General features: G+C 43.0%; 1 protein-coding gene across 4 annotated transcripts in view; it reads right to left on the bottom strand.

Annotated features, from left to right (window-relative positions):
* LOC118366516 (transmembrane protein 150A-like) overlaps positions 1–21,049 on the bottom strand; it is a 35,115-nt gene extending 14,066 nt beyond the window's left edge. Inside the window, exons 1-5 of one of the 4 annotated variants that reach the window (XM_052489637.1) lie at positions 20,748–21,049; positions 20,137–20,275; positions 19,788–20,016; positions 15,412–15,459; positions 3,960–4,046 (exon numbers count right to left, since the gene is read on the bottom strand). In XM_052489637.1, the coding sequence (XP_052345597.1) occupies positions 3,960–4,046; positions 15,412–15,459; positions 19,788–19,852 (200 nt within the window). In that variant the 5' untranslated portion in view covers positions 19,853–20,016; positions 20,137–20,275; positions 20,748–21,049. Of the gene's footprint in view, positions 1–3,959; positions 4,047–15,411; positions 15,460–19,787; positions 20,017–20,136; positions 20,444–20,747 lie in introns of those variants that run through there. The other 3 variants (XM_035749144.2, XM_035749149.2, XM_035749154.2) reach the window with 3 other exon arrangements.
* Between the last annotated feature and the right edge of the window lie 2 nt (positions 21,050–21,051).

The following is a 21,051-nucleotide window of genomic DNA, read 5'->3' on the forward strand; positions in this document are numbered from 1 at the left end:
CATTTTGCCACAACTTTGGAAGTATGCTTGGGGTCATTGTCGATTTGGAAGAGCCATTTGCAACCAAGCTTTAACTTCCTGACTGATGTCTTGAGATGCTGCTTCAATATATCCATATAATTTTCCTGCCTCATGATGCCATATATTTTGTGAAGTGCACCAGTCCCTCCTGCAGCAAAGCACCTCCACAACATGATGCTGCCACCCCGTGCTTCACGGTTGGGATGGTGTTCTTCGGCTTGCAAGCCTCCCTCTTTTTCCTCCATATATAACAATGGTCATTATGGCCAAGCAGTTCTATTTTTGTTTCATCAGACCAGAGGACACTTCTCCAAAAAGTACGATCTTTGTCCCCATGTGCAGTTTCAAACCGTAGTCTGGCTTTTTTATGGCGGTTTTGGAGCAGTGGTTTCTTCCTCGCTGAGCGGCCTTTCAGGTTATGTCGATATAGGACTCGTTTTACTGTGGATATAGATACTTTTGTACCTGTTTCCTCCAGCATCTTCACAAGGTCCTTTGCTGTTGTTCTGGGATTGATTTGCACTTTTCGCAAACAAAGTACGTTCTTCTCTAGGAGACAGAACGCGTCTCCTTCCTGAGCAGTATGACGGCTGCATGGTCTCAGGTTGTTTATACTTGCGTACTATTGTTTGTACAGATGAACGTGGTACCTTCAGGAGTTTGGAAATTGAACCAGACTTATGGAGGTCTACAATTTTTTTCTGGGGCCTTGGCTGATTTCTTTTGATTTTCTCATGATGTCAAGCAAAGAGGCACTGAGTTTGAAGGTAGGTCTTGAGATACATCCACAGGTACACCTCCAATTGACTCAAATGATGTCAATTAGCCTATCAGAAGCTTCTAAAGTCATGACATCATTTTCTGGAATTTTCCGAGCTGTTTAAAGGCACAGTCAACTTCTGACCCACTGGAATTGTGATACAGTGAATTATAAGTGAAATAATCTGTCTGTAAACAATTGTTGGAAAAATTACTTGTGTCATGCACAAAGTAGATGTCCTAACCGACTTGCCAAAACTATAGTTTGTTAAAAATCAATTTGTAGAGTGGTTGAAAAACGAGTTTTATTGACTCCAACCTAAGTGTATGTCAACGTCAGACTTCAACTGTATATGTAAAAGTCCCCGTAGGTGTCCACCGCATTGCATTCACCTATCCTGTGTTTTCAGATCCGTGCAGATGAGAGGTTATTGAGGAAAACATGCATGGATCAAGGAGCATGTGTAGATCATTGAGAGAATCCGAACATGGGAAAAAAAAGATCTCACTTTCCCACACACAGGTCAAAACATTTCACAGTACAAAACCCGTGACCAGTGCACAGAAACCCAGTCACCCACCCACAGACTAAAGCCTTCATAAAAGATCACACATACAAAGTGACTAGTCGACATCAAGCATAACACTTCTTGTTGACATTTGTCTTGTCACCATTGTGACGTTTCAAAGGCTCACAGAGGATCCACAAAACAAAATGTTTCACTTCCTGCCAGTGCCAGGCCAGTAAGTGTGTGCACACAATTAACAAACACACACACACAAACCACACAGCCAAGGACAAGCTGTGTGTTGTGTAGACATATTCCTGTTATTCTGTAGATGAAGGGGGTGAAAACTTAGCCTGGCAGACGCGACCCACGTGACTCACGGCGCAGGGAGAGCTGTGAACACACTAGTCTGGAAAGGAGTCCGTTTGTTCATGCAATATTCGCTCAGAAATTGTGCGGCGGGTTTGATTGGCTCTCTCAAATATTTTAGACCTCTCTTTGTTTGAATTTTAAAATCTAACAGTTGTAATGGAAGGGGGGCGGTGCTCGAGGTCTGTGTTTTGCTGTGCGTGTTTGATTGAGGAAAACACAGAGAGCAAACCAGTAAAAGCACAGCCCCCTTCGTCATTGACACTTTGTGCCGACAACATCAAATAGCCATCCCAGACTCTGACGTCAGGAGGACTTTGAGAGTTAGGTGTTAGCCAGACTAGTGAAACCCAGGCTACATAAGAAGGAAAACAGAAAGATGAAAAAGACAATAGGGGATATTTAATGACAGCAGCAACAGGCCATGAAGACCTTGCTCTCCTTGCTGCCTGTTATGTACATTCACTTCATGTACACCATGCGCTTGCTTTCTGTAATGGTAAATGGCAGATGCATTGATCATTCGTTTAAACACAATGGATGACCTCGACCTCAACCAAACAACATGCAGCTCAACTCACAGGGCAAATTGTATATAGTGTAGCATAGTTGTTTACTGGTACTGTGTACATATGCAGTGTAGGCTTCTGTTAGTGTGCGGAGGTAAATATGAATGAAACAGTACAGCATGGTACAGACTAGAGGTCAACCGATTAATCGGAATGGACGATTAATTAGGGCCGATTTTCAAGTTTTCATAACAATCGGAAATCGGTATTCGCCGATTTCAGATTATTTTTAAATATTTTTTTATACCTTTTATTTAACTAGGCAAGTCAGTTAAGAACACATTCTTATTTTCAATGACTGCCTAGGAACTGTGGGTTAACTGCCTTGTTCAGGGGCAGAATGACAGATTTTGACCTTGTCAGCTCAGGGTTCCAATCTTGCAACCGCAGAGTTAACTAGTCCAACGGTCTAACCATTGCACTCCACGAGTAGGCTGCCTGTTACGCGAATGCAGTAGAAGCCAAGGTAAATTGCTAGCTAGCATTAAACTTATCTTATAAAAAACAATCAATCATAATCACTAGTTATAACTACTAATCCAGTTCAGCAGGCAATATTAACCAGGTGAAATTGTGTCATTTCTCTTGCGTTCATTGCACGCAGAGTCAGGGTATATGCAACAGTTTGGGCTGCCTGGCTCATTGCGAACTAATTTGCCAGAATTTTACATAATTATGACATACATTGAAGGTTGTGCAATGTAACAAGAATATTTAGACTTAGGGATGCCACCCATAGATAAAATACCGAACGGTTCCGTATTTCACTGAAATAATAAACTCTTTGTTTTCAAAATGATAGTTTCCGGATTCGATCATATTAATGACCAAAGGCTCGTATTTCTGTGTGTCATTATGTTATAATTAAGTCTGATTTGATAGAGCAGTCTGACTAAGCAGCAGCAGGCCCGTAATCATTCATTCAAACAGCACTTTGGTGCGTTTTGCCAGCAACTCTTCGCAAGCACAGCGCTGTTTATGACTTCAAGCCTATCAGCCTAATGGCTGGTGTAACCAATGTGAAATGGGTAGCTAGTTAGCTGGGTGTGCGCTAATACTGTTTCAAACGTCACTCGCTTTTAGATTTAGAGTAGTTATTCACCTTGAGCTGCAAGTGCCGTGGCTTTTGTGGAGCGATGGGTAACGATGCTTCGGGTGTGGCTGTTGTCGATGTGTTCCTGGTTCGAGCCCAGGTAGGGGCGAGGAGGGGGACGGAAGCTATATTGTTACACTGGCAATACTATAGTGCCTATAAGAACATCCAGTAGTCAAAGATATATGAAATACAAATGGTATAGAGAGAAATAGTCCTATAAATACTATATTAACTAGAACCTAAAACCTCTTACCTTGGAATATTGAAGTCTCATGTTAAAAGGAACCACCAACTTTCATATGTTCTCATGTTCTGAGCAAGGAACTTAAACGTTAGCTTTTTTACATGGCACATATTACTTTCTTCTCCAACACTTTGTTTTTGCATTATTTAAACCAAATTGAACATGTTTCATTATTTATTTGAGGCTAAATTGATTTTATTGATGTTTTATATTAAGTTAAAATAAGTGTTAATTCAGTATTGTAATTGTCATTATTACAAACGTTAAAAAAATAAAATAATAATCGGCCGATTAATCGGTAGCTGCCTTTTTGGGCCTCCAATAATCGGTATCGGTATTGAAAAATCATAATCGGTCGACCTCTAGTACAGACAGTCTAATACGGTACTGACCTGATGAGTGGGACATTGTCCAGGGTACAGCACAGCTCAGGACCCCTCTGTAGAGACAGCTTCTCCTCACACGACTGATTATACAGCCTGGATGAAAGAAAAAAACATAGACCTTTACTTTACACTTTTGCTATCAAATGGAACATACTTTACCCACTGGGCAAAAACTAGGTGAATCAACGTTGTTTCCATGTCATTTCAACAAAATAATACAATTTGATGAAGTTGCATCAACAAGGAAAACTAATTGGATTTGCAAAAAGTAATCAACGTAAGGGAATTTAGACTTTTTTTCACCCAACTTTTTTTGTTGATTTCACGTTAAATTCATGTTAGTTGACAACTCAACCAAATGTAAATCAAAACTAGACGTTGAACTGACATCTGTGCCCAGTGGATAACTTTTCTGAGGGAATTGTTTATAATATAATAATTGTTTGTATAATTGTTCCTTATTAAGGCATATTTGCAGATGGAACTATTGCATAATCCGCATAAGACAGGTGGCTATCCTGAATGGACTGTGTGACCTTTGTGAGGTGAGATGAGAACATAAAGTCACTCATTAGTTATGCTTCGACACATGCAAAGTCTTGATCAGAATGCGTCCCCACCGAACACCCACCACTACTAAAGTAAACACATCTCGCATAACACTATTGTGAGGACAGACACTGGGAGACGAGAAGCAAGTACAGGGAGTGAACATTTAATAAATAACTGACAAGGGCAATCAATAAAGTAATGGAGTCCAGGTGAATCCAAAGACGCGCTGGTGCACGTAATGATGGTGAGTCTGGCGCCCTTGAGCGAGCGGGAGCAGGCGTGACAGTACCCCCGTCCCACCTGGGCAAGCCTGACGGGCCGGCTGAGACATGGGAGTCTGACGAGTCGGTTGAGGCATGGGAGCCTGACGATCCTGCTGAGGTGTGGGAGCCTGACGAGCCGGCTGAGGCGTGGGAGCCTGACGAGCCGTCTGAGGCATGACTTGGGATGTGAGCGTGATGAGCCGGCTGAGGCATGGGAGCCTGACAACCCGGCTGAGGCATGACATGGGAGCATGGGAGCCTGACAACCCGGCTGAGGCATGACATGGGATGGGAGCATGGGAGCCAGATGAGCCAGCTGAGGCAGCCTCCCACTTGATGGATGACTGTATTTGTTGATGGGTGCTTTGAAGAACATTGACGCAGGTACTGAGGCAGGTACTGTTGTATTACATGTGTCTGTCTACTGATCAGAGTACACTTTATCTTGTATGATTTCTAGAATATTTATACAAATTTAATTTATTTCGCTGGTGCACGATGAGACAAGGATATCCCTACCGGCCAAACCGTCCCTAACCCGGACGACGCTAGGCCAATTGTGCGTCGCCCCACGGACCTCCCGGTTGCAGGTGATGGCGCAGCTGGCGCTGCGGTACAGCGCCCTTAACCACTGCGTCACCCGAGAGGCCCATCGAAAACATTTTAAAGTGATTATTTGTGTACTTGTTTGGCATCTTATTGGATTGTTAAGAACTCGCTACTTAAGCATTTCACCGCACCCGCTATAACATCCACTAAACTGTGTACGCGACCAATGAACTTTGATTGGAATTCCCTGATTAAGGACTGTCAGTAGAATGCTCCTTACAGTCAAATGTCCAGGTATAGTGGTATGTCCAGGTATAGTCCAGGTATAGTCCAGGTATAGTGGTATGTCCAGGTATAGTCCAGGTATAGTGCAGGTATGGGTTTGGAATAGTTGTTTGTTTTAGCTTGCTGCTTGTGGGAATAGCTTGGAATTAATGTAGCACCCTGGCATGTTTAATCCCTGTTTACTTCACACATACCACAGAAGTAATTCTCCCACTCCTAAAAGAATTTGCATGCTATTGCCTTTCCCCAAAACGTTGCTTCCCATCCCTGCTTTCCCATAATTAACCCATTACTCCTCTCTCTCTCTCCACATGCTCTCGTTTCTCCCCTCTCCCATATTATTTCTCTCTATGTTCTCCAAATTTGTCTCCATCTCCCTCCTCTCTCCATTTCTCCCTCACCCAGTTTCTCTCATGCCTCACTATGTTTGAATAAGGCAGTCGGGCTCAGGAAGTCTAGAGAGGGGCCTTGTTGATGTAGGCTGAGAAAAGATGGACTATTCCCTCTTGTGAAACGAGCCAGCCATAAATTATCAAATTTCTCCCGAATTAATGTTGAACAAGCAGACTTGTTGAGAAGGTACGGTTTCTCTTGCCCTTTTGCAAGAGCTGGTTCATAACCATTCAAAATCAGTTTGCAGGAATTTTGGGGTTTTGATAAAGATGATAGAATTACTGAAATTGCTTCTGATTGTCTTGAGTGGAAGTCTACAACTGTGTGTGGCACTTTTGGCCGAAATAACATAATGGTCCCCTGTGTCCGCATGGGGAGACTTAAAAACATTCTACGTCACTTTATCATCACATCTCCTGCGCCACTAGTTTACTTAATTCTACACACAGAAACACAGGCCCTCCCTCGTTCTCCTTTCGGCTAATCTGACCACGACTCTATACTCCTGCTTCCGATGAAGCAGACGCAAGGCTACAAGACTGTTTTGCTAGTACAGACTGGAATATGTTCCGGGATTCATCCAATAACATTGAGGAGTTTACCACATCAGTCACAGGCTTCATCGAACATATACAAATCAAAAACCTTGGATTACAGACAATATCCATGCTTGGCAATATCCATGCTCAGCTTACAAGGAACGAGACACAGATATGGTGCATACAAGAAAGCCCGCTATGACCTCCAACGAGACATCAAACAAGCAAAATGACAATATAGGAGGAAGGTGGAATCGTATTAAACCTGCTTCAACGGTTATCGTATGAGGCAGGGCTAGCAGACGTCAACAGATTACAAAGGGAAACCCAGACGTGAGATTCCCAGTGATGAAGAACTCCTCAACAAGCTAAATGCCTCTTAAGCTCGCTTCGAGGAATACAATACGGGGTCTTGCGTGAAAGCCCCTGCTGGTCCAGACGACTGTGTGTTCTCTTTCTCCATGGCCGATATGAGTAAAACGTTTAAACAGGTTCACACTCGCAAGGCCGCCGGGCAAGATGGAATACCAGGGTGCATTCTCAAAGCAGGCACAGATCAAGTGGCATGTGTCTAGACTCTAAATGTATATCCTTGTCCCAGTCTGTAATCCCAACATGTTTCAAGTTCATCACCATTGTCCCTGTTCCCAAGAACTCCAAGCTAACCTGCCTAAAATACTATTGCCCTGAAGCACTCACACCTGTAATTATGAAGTGCTTTGAAAAGGCTGGTCATGCCACATATAAACACCATCATCCCAGACACCTTGGACCCACTCCAATTTTTATACCGCGTCAACAGATCCACAGCTGATGAAAACTCAAGTGCACTTCACACTGCCTTCTCCCACCTGGACAAGAGGATAAATAACTATGTGAGAATGCTGTTCATAGACTACAGCTCAGCGTTCACCACTATAGTCCACTCCAAGCTCAACACCAAGCTGGGGACCCTAGAACAGAACATCTCCCACTGCAAGTGAATCCTGGACTTCCTGACGACCGAGCCCAGGTGATGAGGGTAGGCAACAACACCTCCGCCACGCTGACCCACAATAAGGGGGCCCCTCGGGGGTGTGTGCCTAGTTCCCTCCTGTACTCCCTGTTCTCCACAACTACTTGGCCATGCACGACTTGAACACCATCAAGTTTTCTGATGACACAACGGGGGTAGGCCTGATCACCGACGGCGATGAGACAGCCTACAGGGAGGAGGTCATAGACTTAGCAGTGTGGTGCCAGGACAACAACCTCTCCCTCAATGTCAGTAAGACTAAGGAGCTGATCATAGACTACAGGAGAAAGAAGGTAGAGCACACCCCCATCCGCATTGATGGAGCTGTAGTGTTCATAGAAGACATTTAGCTCATATGGTAGGCTTGCGTCACTGGGTAGCTCGATAGTTTGCAAGCCCTGCCACATCCGACGAGCGTCAGAGCCGGTGTAGTAGGATTTGATCTTAGTCCTGTATTGATGCTTTGCTTGTTTGGTAGTTCATCGGAGGACGTAAGCGGGATTTTTTTATGAGATAGATTAGTGTCCCGCTCCTTGAAAGCGGCAGCTCTAGCCTTTAGCTCAGTGCGGAGGCTGCCTGTAATCCATGGCTTCTGGTTGGGATATGTACTTACGTTCACTGTGGGGACGTTGTCGTCGATGCACTTATTTATGAAGCCAGTGACTGATGGGGTGTACTCCTCAATGTCAATGGAGGAATCCCGGAACATATAGTCTGTGCTAGCGAAAGAGTCCAGTAGCTTAGCATCTGCTTCATCGGACCACTTCCGTATTGAGGGCGTCATTGGTACTTCCTGTTTGAGTTTTCGCTTCTAAACAGGAATCAGGAGGACAGAATAGAATAGAGGATAGGTATTGTCAGATTTGCCAAATGGAGGACAAGAGAGAGCTTTGTACATGTCTCTGTGGGGAGTAAAGGTGATCCATATAAAAAAAAAAATTTAATGAGGTAAAACGGATTTCAGTTGTCCTGCATTAAAGTCTCTGGCTACTAAGAGCGCAGTTTCTGGATTAGCACCTTCTTGTTTGCTTATGGTCTTATACAGCTCATTGAGTGCGGTCTTAGTGCCAGCATCTGGTTGTGGTGGTAAATAGACCTCTACAAAGAATATAGATGAAAACTCTCTTGGTAAATAATATGGTCTACAGTTTATCAGGAGGTACACTAACTCAGGCGAGCAAAACCTTAATATTAAAGATCGTGCACCAGTTGTTGTTGACAAAGAGACGCACACCACCGCCTACGATCTTACCAGTGGCTGCTGTTCTGTCTTGCCGAAGGCACGGAAAACCCAGCCAAATGTATATTGTCCATGTCCTTGTTCAGCCACGACTCTGTGAAACATAGGATATTACAATTTTGAATATCCCTTTGATAGGATAGTCTTGAACGGGGCTCATCCAGTTTATTCTCCAGCGTTCGCCTGTAGAACAGAGGGTAAAGGCAGATTAACCACTCGCCTACGCAGTCTCGCCAGGCATCCAGCTCTTCGACCTCTGTAATGGCGTCTCCTCTTCATACGAATGATGGGGATTTGGGCCTGGTCCGGGAAGGGCAGTATATCCTTAGTGTCCAACTTATTAAATAAAAAATCCTCGTCCAGTTTGAGGTGAGTTATCACTGTTCTGATGTCCAGACGCTCTTTTTCATCATAGAAAAAGATGGCGGAAACATTATCTACAAAAAAAATTAAAAACAGCACAAAAACACACACAAAATAGCACAATTGGTCAGGAGCCCATAAAATGGCGGCCATCCCCTCCAGTACAATTATATCTTGTCCAAACACATGCACAGTCGTGAAGAGGACACGACAGCGCTTCTTCCCCCCTAAGAGGCTGAAAAGATTTGTCATGGGCCCTCAGATCCTCAAAAGTTCTACAGCTGCACCATCAAGAGCATCTTGACATACAGTATTGCATCACCGTTTGGTATTGCACCATCCTCGACCACAAAGCGCTACAGAGGGTGGTGAGGACAACCCAGTAAATCACTCCCTGCAATCCAGGAACTCTAGATCAGGTGGTGTCAGAGGAAGGTCCGAAGAATTGCGAAAGACTCCTGCCACCCCAGTCATAAACTGTTCACTCTGCTACTGTCCAGAAAACAATACCGCATCGGCTCTCAGACCAAGACGGCTCTCTCTCCGAGACAGCTTCTACCCCCAAGCCATAAGACTGCTAAATAGTTCATTAAAAGGTTAACCAAACTATCTGTACTGACCTTATCTTGCAGTGATTCTATGCACACTCACAAGATTATATGCACACTACATACACACTCACTCACACACATTACACTGACACTCCCACACAAACCAACACACATTCACTACATATGCACACATAAAACACACACGCATACCGACAAAACACAAACAGACCTACACACACACTCATCATATGCTGCTCCTACTCTGTTTTTATTTTACTCCTATTATTATCTATCTAGGTGCCTAGTCACTTTACCCTGCCTTCACGTACAGTTGAAGTCAGAAGTTTACATACACTTATGTTGGAGTCCTTAAAACTCGTTTTTCAACCACTCCACAAATGTCTTATTAACAAACTATAGTTTTGGCAAGTCGGTTTGGACATCTGCTACGTTCATGACACATGTAATTTTCCCAACAGTTGTTTACAGACAGATTATTTCACTTATAATTCACTGTATTAAAATGCCAGTGGGTCAGAAGTTTACATACACTAAGTTGACTGTGCCTTTAAACAGGCGATTGACATAATCCAAAACCGCCATAAAAAAGCCAGACTACGGTTTGCAACTGGACAAAGATCGTACTTTTTGGAGAAATGTCCTCTGGTCTGGTGAAACAAAAATAGAACTGTTTGGCCATAATGACCATTGTTATGTTTGGACGAAAAAGGGGGAGGCTTGCAAGCCGAAGAACACCATCCCAACTGTGAAGCACAGGGGTGGCAGCACATTGTTGTGGGGGTGCTTTGCTGCAGGAGGGACTGGTGCACTTCACAAAATAGATGGCATCATGAGGTAGGAAAATGATGTGGATATATTGAAGCAACATCTCAAGACATCAGTCAGGAAGTTAAAACTTGGTCGCAAATGGGTCTTCCAAATGGACAATGACTCACAAGGATACTTCCAAAGTTGTGGCAAAATGGCTTAAGGACAACAAAGTCAAGGTATTGGAGAGGCCATCACAAACCCCTGACCTCAATCCTAGAGAAAATGTGTGGGCAGAACTGAAAAAGTGTGTGCTAGCAAGGAGGCAAGAAGGCAATGCTACCAAATAATAATTGAGTGTATGTAAACTTCTGACCCACTGGGAATGTGATGAAAGAAATAAAAGCTGAAATAAATCATTCTCTCTACTATTATTCTGACATTTCACATTCTTAAAATAAAGTGGTGATCCTAACTGACCTAATACGGGGAATTTTTACTAGGATTAAATGTCAGGAATTGTGAAAAACTGAGTTTAAATGTATTTGTCTAAGGTGATTGTAAACTTCCGACTTCAACTGTATCTACCTCAAATATCTCGACCCCCTGCTCATTGATCTTGTACTGGTACTTCCTGTATATAACGCCATTCTTGAGTATTTTATTCCTCTAATGTTACTATTTTTAGTTTGATTTAATTATTCATTTTTAACTCTGCGTCGTTGGGAAGGGGTCGTAAGGATTTCATGGTTAAGTCTACACCTGTTGTATTCGGCGCATGTGACAAATATAATTTGATTTTGATTTGATTCATGGTGTGTTTAGGACCTGCTGAACACATCATGTACCTAGTGTGATGTTTATCCATGTAGATACAAACTATGCCGTAACATCATACCCTACAAGCCTGCGAGGATAACAACAATACCTTTTCTGGGGTTATCACCTTTACAAATAAATCAATTTTCAATAACAAACCAAATCAGTGACGACACAACAGTTAAAGTTTGGGCAACCGTTATCCCACTAGGCACAAACTGATTGAATCAACGTTGTTTCAACGTAAATTGTCAACGTATTGCAACGTGGAATCTATGTGGAAAATACATTGAATTTGAAAAAAGTAATCAACTGTTGTTATGCGAGTCTTTTGAGGGTGACATTTCAACCACAGGATTATGTCATAATCGTAACCAAATTTCAACATAGACAAACCTAAAACAACGACTGATCTTCAACGTTTGGAAAATGGATCTATCTACAGCTACCTTTAGGTCTCCCATCCAAGGTTTAAACCAAGCCCAGCCCTGCTTAGCTACTGTATGATAGTCTGTTGTTCCCAATTGCTTCAAGAGGGCCACCATTGTTCCTGTTCCCAAGAAAGCTAAGGTAACTGAGCTAAACGACTACCGCCCCGTAGTACTCACTTCCGTCATCATGAAGTGCTTTGAGAGACTAGTCAAGGACCATATCACCTCCACCCTACCTGACACCCTAGACCCACTCCAATTTGCTTACCGCCCAAATAGGTCCACAGACGATGCAATCTCAACCACACTGCACACTGCCCTAACCCATCTGGACAAGAGGAATACCTATGTGAGAATGCTGTTCACCGACTACAGCTCGGCATTTAACACCATAGTGCCCTCCAAGCTCGTCATCAAGCTCAAGACCCTGGGTCTCGACCCCGCCCTGTGCAACTGGGTACTGCACTTCCTAACGGGCCGCCCCCAGGTGGTGAGGGTAGGCAACAACATCTCCACCCTGCTGATCCTCAACACTGGGGCCCCACAAGGGTGCGTTCTGAGCCCTCTCCTGTACTCCCTGTTCACCCACGACTGCGTGGCCACGCACGCCTCCAACTCAATCATCAAGTTTGCAGACGACACAACAGTGGTAGGCTTGATTACCAACAACGGAAAATAACCTCACACTCAACGTCAACAAAACTAAGGAGATGATTGTGGACTTCAGGAAACAGCAGACGGAACACCCCCCCTATCCACATCGATGGAACAGTAGTGGAGAGGGTAGTAAGTTTTAAGTTCCTCGGCGTACACATCACAGACAAACTGAATTGGTCCACCCACACAGACAGCATCGTGAAGAAGGCGCAGCAGCGCCTCTTCAACCTCAGGAGGCTGAAGAAATTTGGCTTGTCACCAAAAGCACTCACAAACTTCTACAGATGCACAATCGAGAGCATCCTGTCGGGCTGTATCATCGCCTGGTACGGCAACTGCTCCGCCCACAACCGTAAGGCTCTCCAGAGGGTAGTGAGGTCTGCACAACGCATCACCGGGGGCAAACTACCTGCCCTCCAGGACACCTACACCACTCGATGTCACAGGAAGACCATAAAGATCATCAAGGACAACAACCACCCGAGCCACTGCCTGTTCACCCCGCTATCATCCAGAAGGCGAGGTCAGTACAGGTGCATCAAAGCTGGGACCGAGAGACTGAAAAACAGCTTCTATCTCAAGGCCATCAGACTGTTAAACAGTCACCACTAACATTGAGTGGCTGCTGCCAACACACTGACTCAACTCCAGCCACTTTAATAATGTGAATTGATGGGAAATTATGTAAAATATATCACTAGCCACTTTAAACAATGCTACCGAATATAATGTTTACATACATATGAGATGAATAATGTAGGGTATGTAAACATTATATTCGGTAGCATTGTTTAAAGTGGCTAGTGATACATGTATTACATAAAGATGCAGTAGATGATATAGAGTACAGTATATGCGTATACATATGAGATGAATAATGTAGGGTATACGTATATACTGTACTCTATATCATCTACTGCATCTTTATGTAATACATGTATCACTAGCCACTTTAACTATGCCACTTTGTTTACATACTCATCTCATATGTATATACTGTACTCAATACCATCTACTGTATCTTGCCTATGCCGCTCTGTACCATCACTCATTCATATATCTTTATGTACATATTCTTTATCCCCTTACACTTGTGTCTATAAGGTAGTAGTTTTGGAATTGTTAGCTAGATTACTTGTTGGTTATTACTGCATTGTCGGAACTAGAAGCACAAGCATTTAGCTACACTCGCATTAACATCTGCTAACCATGTGTATGTGACAAATAAAATTTGATTTGATTTGATATTCGTCAGTTACTAGTAACATTGTGCTATTGTGAGAATGATTGTTGAGAGGTCTCCACTTATAAAGTAAATAGATTCACTGTTGATTTCAAAAGGGTAGGTTAAACAGAACAAATGAAATGTGACCATACTTTGTCACTCATTTCATAAATTATGCTATTTACGCCTATATAGCACATACAAAGTCATCAACAACTATCGTTTCAATTCAACCCAGGAAATAGACAACACGTAGGCCTAGAGTTTAAAGCTCTAGTTGATTTGAAATGTAATGATATTTTGTGATATTGAATTATTTTTGGTTGACAACGCAACCAAATATCAACGTATATCTACGTGGATTAACATCAACCCTTTTCCCAGTCTGATCATCCTTATCCCAGTCTGCTGTTCCCACATGCTTCAAGAGGGCCACCATTGTTCCTGTTCCCAAGAAAGCAAAGGTAACTAAGCTAAATGACTACCGCCCCGTAGCACTCACTTCCGTCATCATGAAGTGCTTTGAGAGACTAGTCAAGGACCATATCACCTCCACCCTACCTGACACCCTAGACCCACACCAATTTGCTTACCGCCCCAATAAGTCCACAGACGGCGCAATCGCAACCACACTGCACACTGCCCTAATCCATCTGGACAAGAGGAATACCTATGTGAGAATGCTGTTCATCGACTACAGCTCAGCATTTAACACCATAGTACTCTCCAAACTCGTCATTAAGCTCGAGACCCTGGGTTTCGACCCCGCCCTGTGCAACTGGGTACTGGACTTCCTGACGGGCCGCCCCCAGGTGGTGAGGGTAGGTAACAACATCTTCACCCCGCTGATCCTCAACACTGGGGCCCCACAAGGGTGCGTTCTGAGCCCTCTCCTGTACTCCCTGTTCACCCACGACTACGTGGCCATGCACGCCTCTAACTCAATCATCAAGTTTGCGGACGACACCACAGTAGTAGGCTTGATTACCAACAACGACGAGACGGCCTACAGGGAGGACCCCAGGAGGCTGAAGAAATTCGGCTTGTCACCAAAAACACTCACAAACTTCTACCGATGCACAATCGAGAGCATCCTGTCACATAGGACTAAATCAAATCAAACTTGATTGAAAGTGCATTTAAAGTTTGATTTAGTACTATTCTTTAACTTAGATGTTTGGTTGAAATGGAGACGTGAATCCAACATATCAATTTTTCATTTGTAGACTAACTGGAATAAAAAGCAGACTAAGTTAGTGGGACAGTGGAACTATCCAAGCAGAAGATACACCTCCTTCAAATGTTGACATTTGTTTGCGTTGACAACCAAACACAATTCAATAGAACTTTTGAAATACAATAAATAGCCTATTAACGGGTTCACAAATTCAACCAATTCAACCAAATAAACACAATATCTGACAATGTATTCCCATTTGAACTGTGCTGTGCTTTTAAATGGTTGGATGGAAATTCTACAGACTTTTTTCCTTTGAGTGGGTGAATAGGTTTTAATCTCATTGATCAACGTCTCAACCAAATATTACCCAATTATCCATGTTGAAATGACGTGGTGTGCCACACTGGGATCCTTCTCTATCACCGAGCCCCAAAAAAATGACATCAACTGAAAGAGTATCAGTTCTCTTGGTTGTGGATGACATGTGGTGAGCTCACGCATTTCAGTTGAATGAATCCAGTTGTATAACTTACAAGGTATCCCCCTTTCCCCTTTCTGCTATAGATAATGACACTGATTATGGGTGAGTCAACATTATCATTAGAGAGTTGATCATAAAGTACAGTACCAGTTATCCACGGGGCAGACATGCTGGTTGTAGAGGGCCATGGCATATCTGAAAATAAAATAGAGACACGTTTTTATCCAAGTGTTACATAGTCAATAGAACGACAAGGTACAAGTTAGAGTGCTCAGAACGAGTAGAATAGCAAAAAAATCTAGGAGTGTAATTGCACTAGCCTTAATACAAAACTAGATGTTAATCTTCGTTTCATGCAATAGATACATCCCAACGCTATGAACCCCACAACGGTTCTGCAGACTCATCAGTTGGTGGTTCCGATGCCTTTGTCACTTAATAACATATGAATTAACATATTAATTAGGGTCATAGTTTCGAGTTTCCAGACCCAGTTTGCTGGGTACAGCATGAATTAGTGCACAGCCACCTCCATGGCCAAGTGGTCTAATTGTACATGTCTTGTGGACATCCTTTGACTGTAGCAAACTGGGTCTGCACTATGAATTCCTCTTTCTCTGAAGGTTATCTGTCAACCGCTAACCGGCTCCAAACACAACACGACCACGACTCCAGAGAGTTCAGCCCTCGGGGCAGCAGTCTCTTATCTGACGGTGGACAATAGGCTACTGAAGTGAGAACATTGGGTGTCAACCACTACATATCAGGATCAGATCACGCGGTGTTCTCTTGGACACTCGCTATCATAATGTACGCAAAACAGAGTTGCATAATAGTCTGACACTGATGGGGCACTGGGTTCTGATGAGATCACATAGAGGATCACCCCCAAAAAAACATGCTGACACAGCAACAGACGTTTAAAGGTTTCACCATACCGTTTGAGAACCTCTATTCAATATCTATTGATTGCAGGGGATGATAATGCGGCAATGCTTAGGTCATGCCTATCGATACCTCCTCCGCTTAGGTGAGCAAACAAATATAACAAAACAAAACAAACAAAAAACTCATTGGCTGAGGCCATGTGGCCTAACCAGTAATAACTCCCTATATAATTGGTTAGGAAAACTTGGGACCCTAATGATCACACATCACATCACATTGAATAGCATACTTCTGTTGTGCTTAACTTAGTTACTCAGATTAAATCTTTATAAGACCTTCTCTGAAGACATCTCTCCGACAGTAAATACACGACCCTTTTTGACAAAGGACTCATGTTGTGCCCAAGCTAAACATACTATAGTGTAGGTCTCTGGGTTACGTACGGCAATAGTAGACCCATAAACCCACAGGCAGGCAGGTGTTAAGTGTCTATGAAACAGCAGGTCTGGAAACAGCCTGGCCAGGGGTTGCCAAGCAGGGTTACTATCGCAGTCTCAGACAGGAGAGACAGGGAAACTTTTGATAGTGGTTGTGAAGAAAAATTGAGCGCCCACGATACAGGGGTTCCATAAGGTACAGTACAGTACAGTAGAATGTACTATGTTTTTTCACACTGGAGAGAGAGAGAGAGAGAGAGAGAGAGAGAGAGGGTTGAGGGTGGACATAAACAGTAACCGACCTAAAATGTGTATGAAAAAATGGGTGTGCCTCATCTCTCATGGAAACTCATTGCAGCCTGCATACCTGAGATCTCTCTGCACCCTTTGGAATACAAGGAAGCCTTTATGCTGTAATTTTAGAAGAAAAAAAAGGTCCTACAGTATCTAGAAACTAAAAAGTTCCAGGTAGAAAGAACCCTTTTGGGTCCAGGTAGAATAACCCTTTAGGGTTCCATGAGGAACCCTTTCCACGGAGGGATCTCCATGGAACCCAAAAGGACTCAATCTGAATCCCCAAAAAGTTACTACCTGGAACCAAAAAGGGTTATCTAATGGTGACAGACGAATAATCGGACTGTGTGCAACACACAGTCCCCAATTCTGAGTTGATAGAAGTTGCACCTAACTGCTGGTACAGGGTCAGATATTATTTGTCCTCGATTTGGGCTTGGGTTATCTGATCCTAGATCTGAGAGGTGACATTCTTGACTTGGCTGGGTTGCAATGTCCATTCTATTTGGTGTGCCTGTGGACCTTGGCCTCATCCAGGGGTTTACTGTAGAGTCGCTCTCTCATTTGCAAGGACCTGAAGTCAACAGTTAGCTAGAGAGTTGTGTTATCTAGCGCTTCTGTGAAATTCCCAGAGTTTAATGACCTCAACAAAAACACTCTTTCATTTCAAGGAGCACTAGAGAGTGCTGGCAAAGCCACACACCTCACAAGTATAACCTGATACTCCACTGGGTCCCTGGGAAAAAATAACTAGGACATTCTGTAAAGATTTTATATGTATTTGTTCAAAACTATTGTATCTATTGCCTGTGGTGTAGATGTTTGTGTCTGTGTGTTTTGGGGGGGGATTCCATCAAGTGTAACCAGTCACTCAGCACTTTTCGAGGATAACAACTTCTTATCTTAAGACGGGCAGGTGAGAGGAGATGTCCAAACACATGATCTTCCCAAGCATGGTGGCTTTGCCAGATAAGGTAGCAGACAAACATAATGTATCCTATCTATCTCAGAAGCTCTCTGAGCAGACAACTAACGTGTGACAACTCCTGTGTGTGAGGCTACACAGCACAAATCTCCTCTGAGAGAGAGAATGTTTTTATGTGTGCTGTTGTTTTTTTAACGGAACATTGTACAAATGACAGCAACGTGCTGAATTATGAGTTCAACTTACATAAAATAAAAATGAAAATGGCAATACAAACATAAATACATGTTCATTGTCAAATGTTCAGCAGGCCAACCATAGCAGAGGAAAAGCTCCGTCCTGCAGTTGATCTGTTCCAGTTTAGTTGAAGAGCGCGTCTGGTGAAGTGTCTTACAGGTAGAGTTCTACTATCTTTGTGATACCAAACTATTGTATAACATCAAGCCTTTCAGCTCCGCTCAATAATGCGATAGATAAAGTGAGATGTGGGGTTACTACTGTACAGTACAATTGAAAGAGGAGGTTCAAGAAAGAGCCTCTAGATTAGAACTAGGTTAGTCTCTCGACCAGAGTTTGCTTCAGGAGCAGACTGGGACCAGAAATCAGTCCTGGCATTTCTGACACACTGGCCCATTTTTTTTAGTTGAGTCCTCCACACAGGCAATTTTTCCCCCTTGAGGCCTCCATTATTAGCCAAACAATGATCATTTTGCACGCGAAAAATCAGAGTTACATAGGCCCACTGGGATAAAAATGGACCAGTTCATCTGGCATTTTCCCAAAATGCCAGATGGCCAGTCCGCCCTTGGTGTGCTTGACTCATGACTATTCTGAGACTTCCCTGGAACTAATATTATGTTCAGGAGGTCTCTCTTGTAAAAGAGATGTCTAGTCTCAATGAGACTAACCTGGTAAAATAAAGGTTAAATAAGAGGTATGGGTCTCTACTGCTCTGGCCCTCTGGCGGTGCATTCCACTGTAGCAGTGATCACAGCAAGCCCAGGCATCCCCTCCGCCTGAACACCAGTCACACACAGCTGGCGCTAACACGTGAGACGGTACACAGCCTTTTTATTGATTTACCCTCCCTTTCTTTAACCTATTATCCCTTTCCTTACTCTTCCACTCAATCTCCAACTCAGCTGTCCCTCTCACTCTTTTTTGGCCATCTTCTTGGCTTTTGCATTGCCTTTTCTCACAAACTACATTTGTAATATGCAGGGGGAATAGATTCTCAAGAGGCCTGATAAATCCCCAATGAATATTTCGCAATAACCATCTCTAAAATGACAGTCAAGGGAACCTGATACCATCTGACTACCTCAATCCAACCCACAGACAGATGCCAAAGGGTAAATCAACCCATAATAACAGGTCTTCTAGCTCATTTCATCCATACAGGCTGCCTTTATTGCCAGTTGTTTCAATGTAAAGGGTAATTAACACTTTTGTGGCAGGAGTGCAATTAAGACACTAGCTGAATAGAGGGATGGGGAGGCCCAACAGGATTCGCTTGAATTTAGATGTTTGATTCATATCAGTCAGCAAGTAATCCATGGCAATAGAGAGAAATGTTGGCTTTCCATCACCTTATTTTTCAGCTGAACTTAATTTAACTTAAGGCTTCTCGAACTCAACGAAGTTCCTACTTTTTTCGACACAGTCTTTCAAACAGTCTCAGGTGTAGTTCCATGTTTTTTTCTTTGTCTTTACAGACAACTTGACCGAAGATCACTAAGGTTTCAGTCTTGTAAAATTGTAACTGTATCAAAGGTGACAATTTGGTACAATCTGCAGTTATGCACATTGTGGAAGACCTTGGGACAGCATACCCTACCCTCTATATATACTCACAACACAATAGGGAAATCTGACTGGGGTTCCTCAAGAATACACAATACAATACTTGTCTTGTTGAGATCCGAAGAAAAAAACAACAGAACACTTTTACTTGTACTTCTTAGTTAAGTTATACTTACACAACCCATATCCCAGTGATGGTGAGGACAGGAAGGCTGATGGGTATGATCACCCAAATAGACATGTTGATCACTTTGGTCTATGTGGTCCACTAGGTACCTGTACCTCCCGATGAAAAAATGGGATAAATCCACTTCTCTCTCCCTCTTCAACTTCAGTGATTGAAGTCCTTCAGGCAGTCCATAACAGGCATGCCTTCCATAGCAAACATCAGGACTGATTAAGAATCTGTAATGAAACACGTGTATTATGGTTATTGCATTATAACGTAATAACATAGACGTATGGATAAAGGTAGCGTACAGTAGGAGGGCAAGGGCAGACGGAGTTTCCATCATAGCTTTGCACCTTTCTAGGAAATCGTTCAAGATCTGTAGCTAGTTCTCCCAAATCCGGAAAAAGATATGTCCCAGAACATTTTCCAGAAGTGTAGATTTCTTCTCTGGTCGTTTGCTTAACGTGTTTCGAAGCAAATCATATACAATTCCTGTGTTAAATAGAGGCAAGATCAGATTTAATGCTGCTGTTCATTCGTCCGCCTTTTTTTTTTTGCTTCGGGAGATGTGTCTGTCTCTGCTGCGAAAAAGTATGTAAAGAGAGCCAGCTGTTGCACCTAACTCCTCCCACGAAGGAGAGCTTTTTGAAGGGAGAAAAAAAGAATAAAATGACAAGACAACACATCCCAGTAGCTTATCAGTGATCTGCGACATATTTTTGTTATTTTCTTCTCTATTTCTAAATGTGCTGTACTCTTGTTTTTCCAAATACTGCCTCACTACAATACTACAATAAAGTGTCTCTCTCCCATGCAATCTCCACATATGCCATTGTAAAAACAGATGCAGTTATTCAAACCTATCAAAATAGTGCGATAAGATAAATAAACAAGAGTAAACGTGCGTGTGGTGTGTGTGAGACTATCATCATTCTCGGACGTCAGAGAGTGGTACTCTACCTACTTGCTTGTCGTAAAGATGCAAAATGTCCGTTCATCATTAATTAAAAGCTCTGTACATGCTCTTCATAAGTCACTGATATGTGGCTTTGTTTATAAGCACATCTACAGATGACTCGTTGCTGTTGTGAGATGAGGTGAAGTTCTTGGATCGCCACTAGTTCTGAGAATCGTTGTCACAACTGCATTCAATGCTTTTACTTAGTCCGCAGAGCACTACAACAGACCTGCCACCCGAGAATAGCGGTTTATGTCGTTTTCTTTTCTATTCATTTTTCTTGAATGAGTTTGGTGCAGTGGTGTTTCGC

The sequence above is a fragment of the Oncorhynchus keta genome, chromosome 3 (genome assembly GCF_023373465.1).
Source record: "Oncorhynchus keta strain PuntledgeMale-10-30-2019 chromosome 3, Oket_V2, whole genome shotgun sequence".
Lineage (NCBI taxonomy): Eukaryota > Metazoa > Chordata > Actinopteri > Salmoniformes > Salmonidae > Oncorhynchus > Oncorhynchus keta.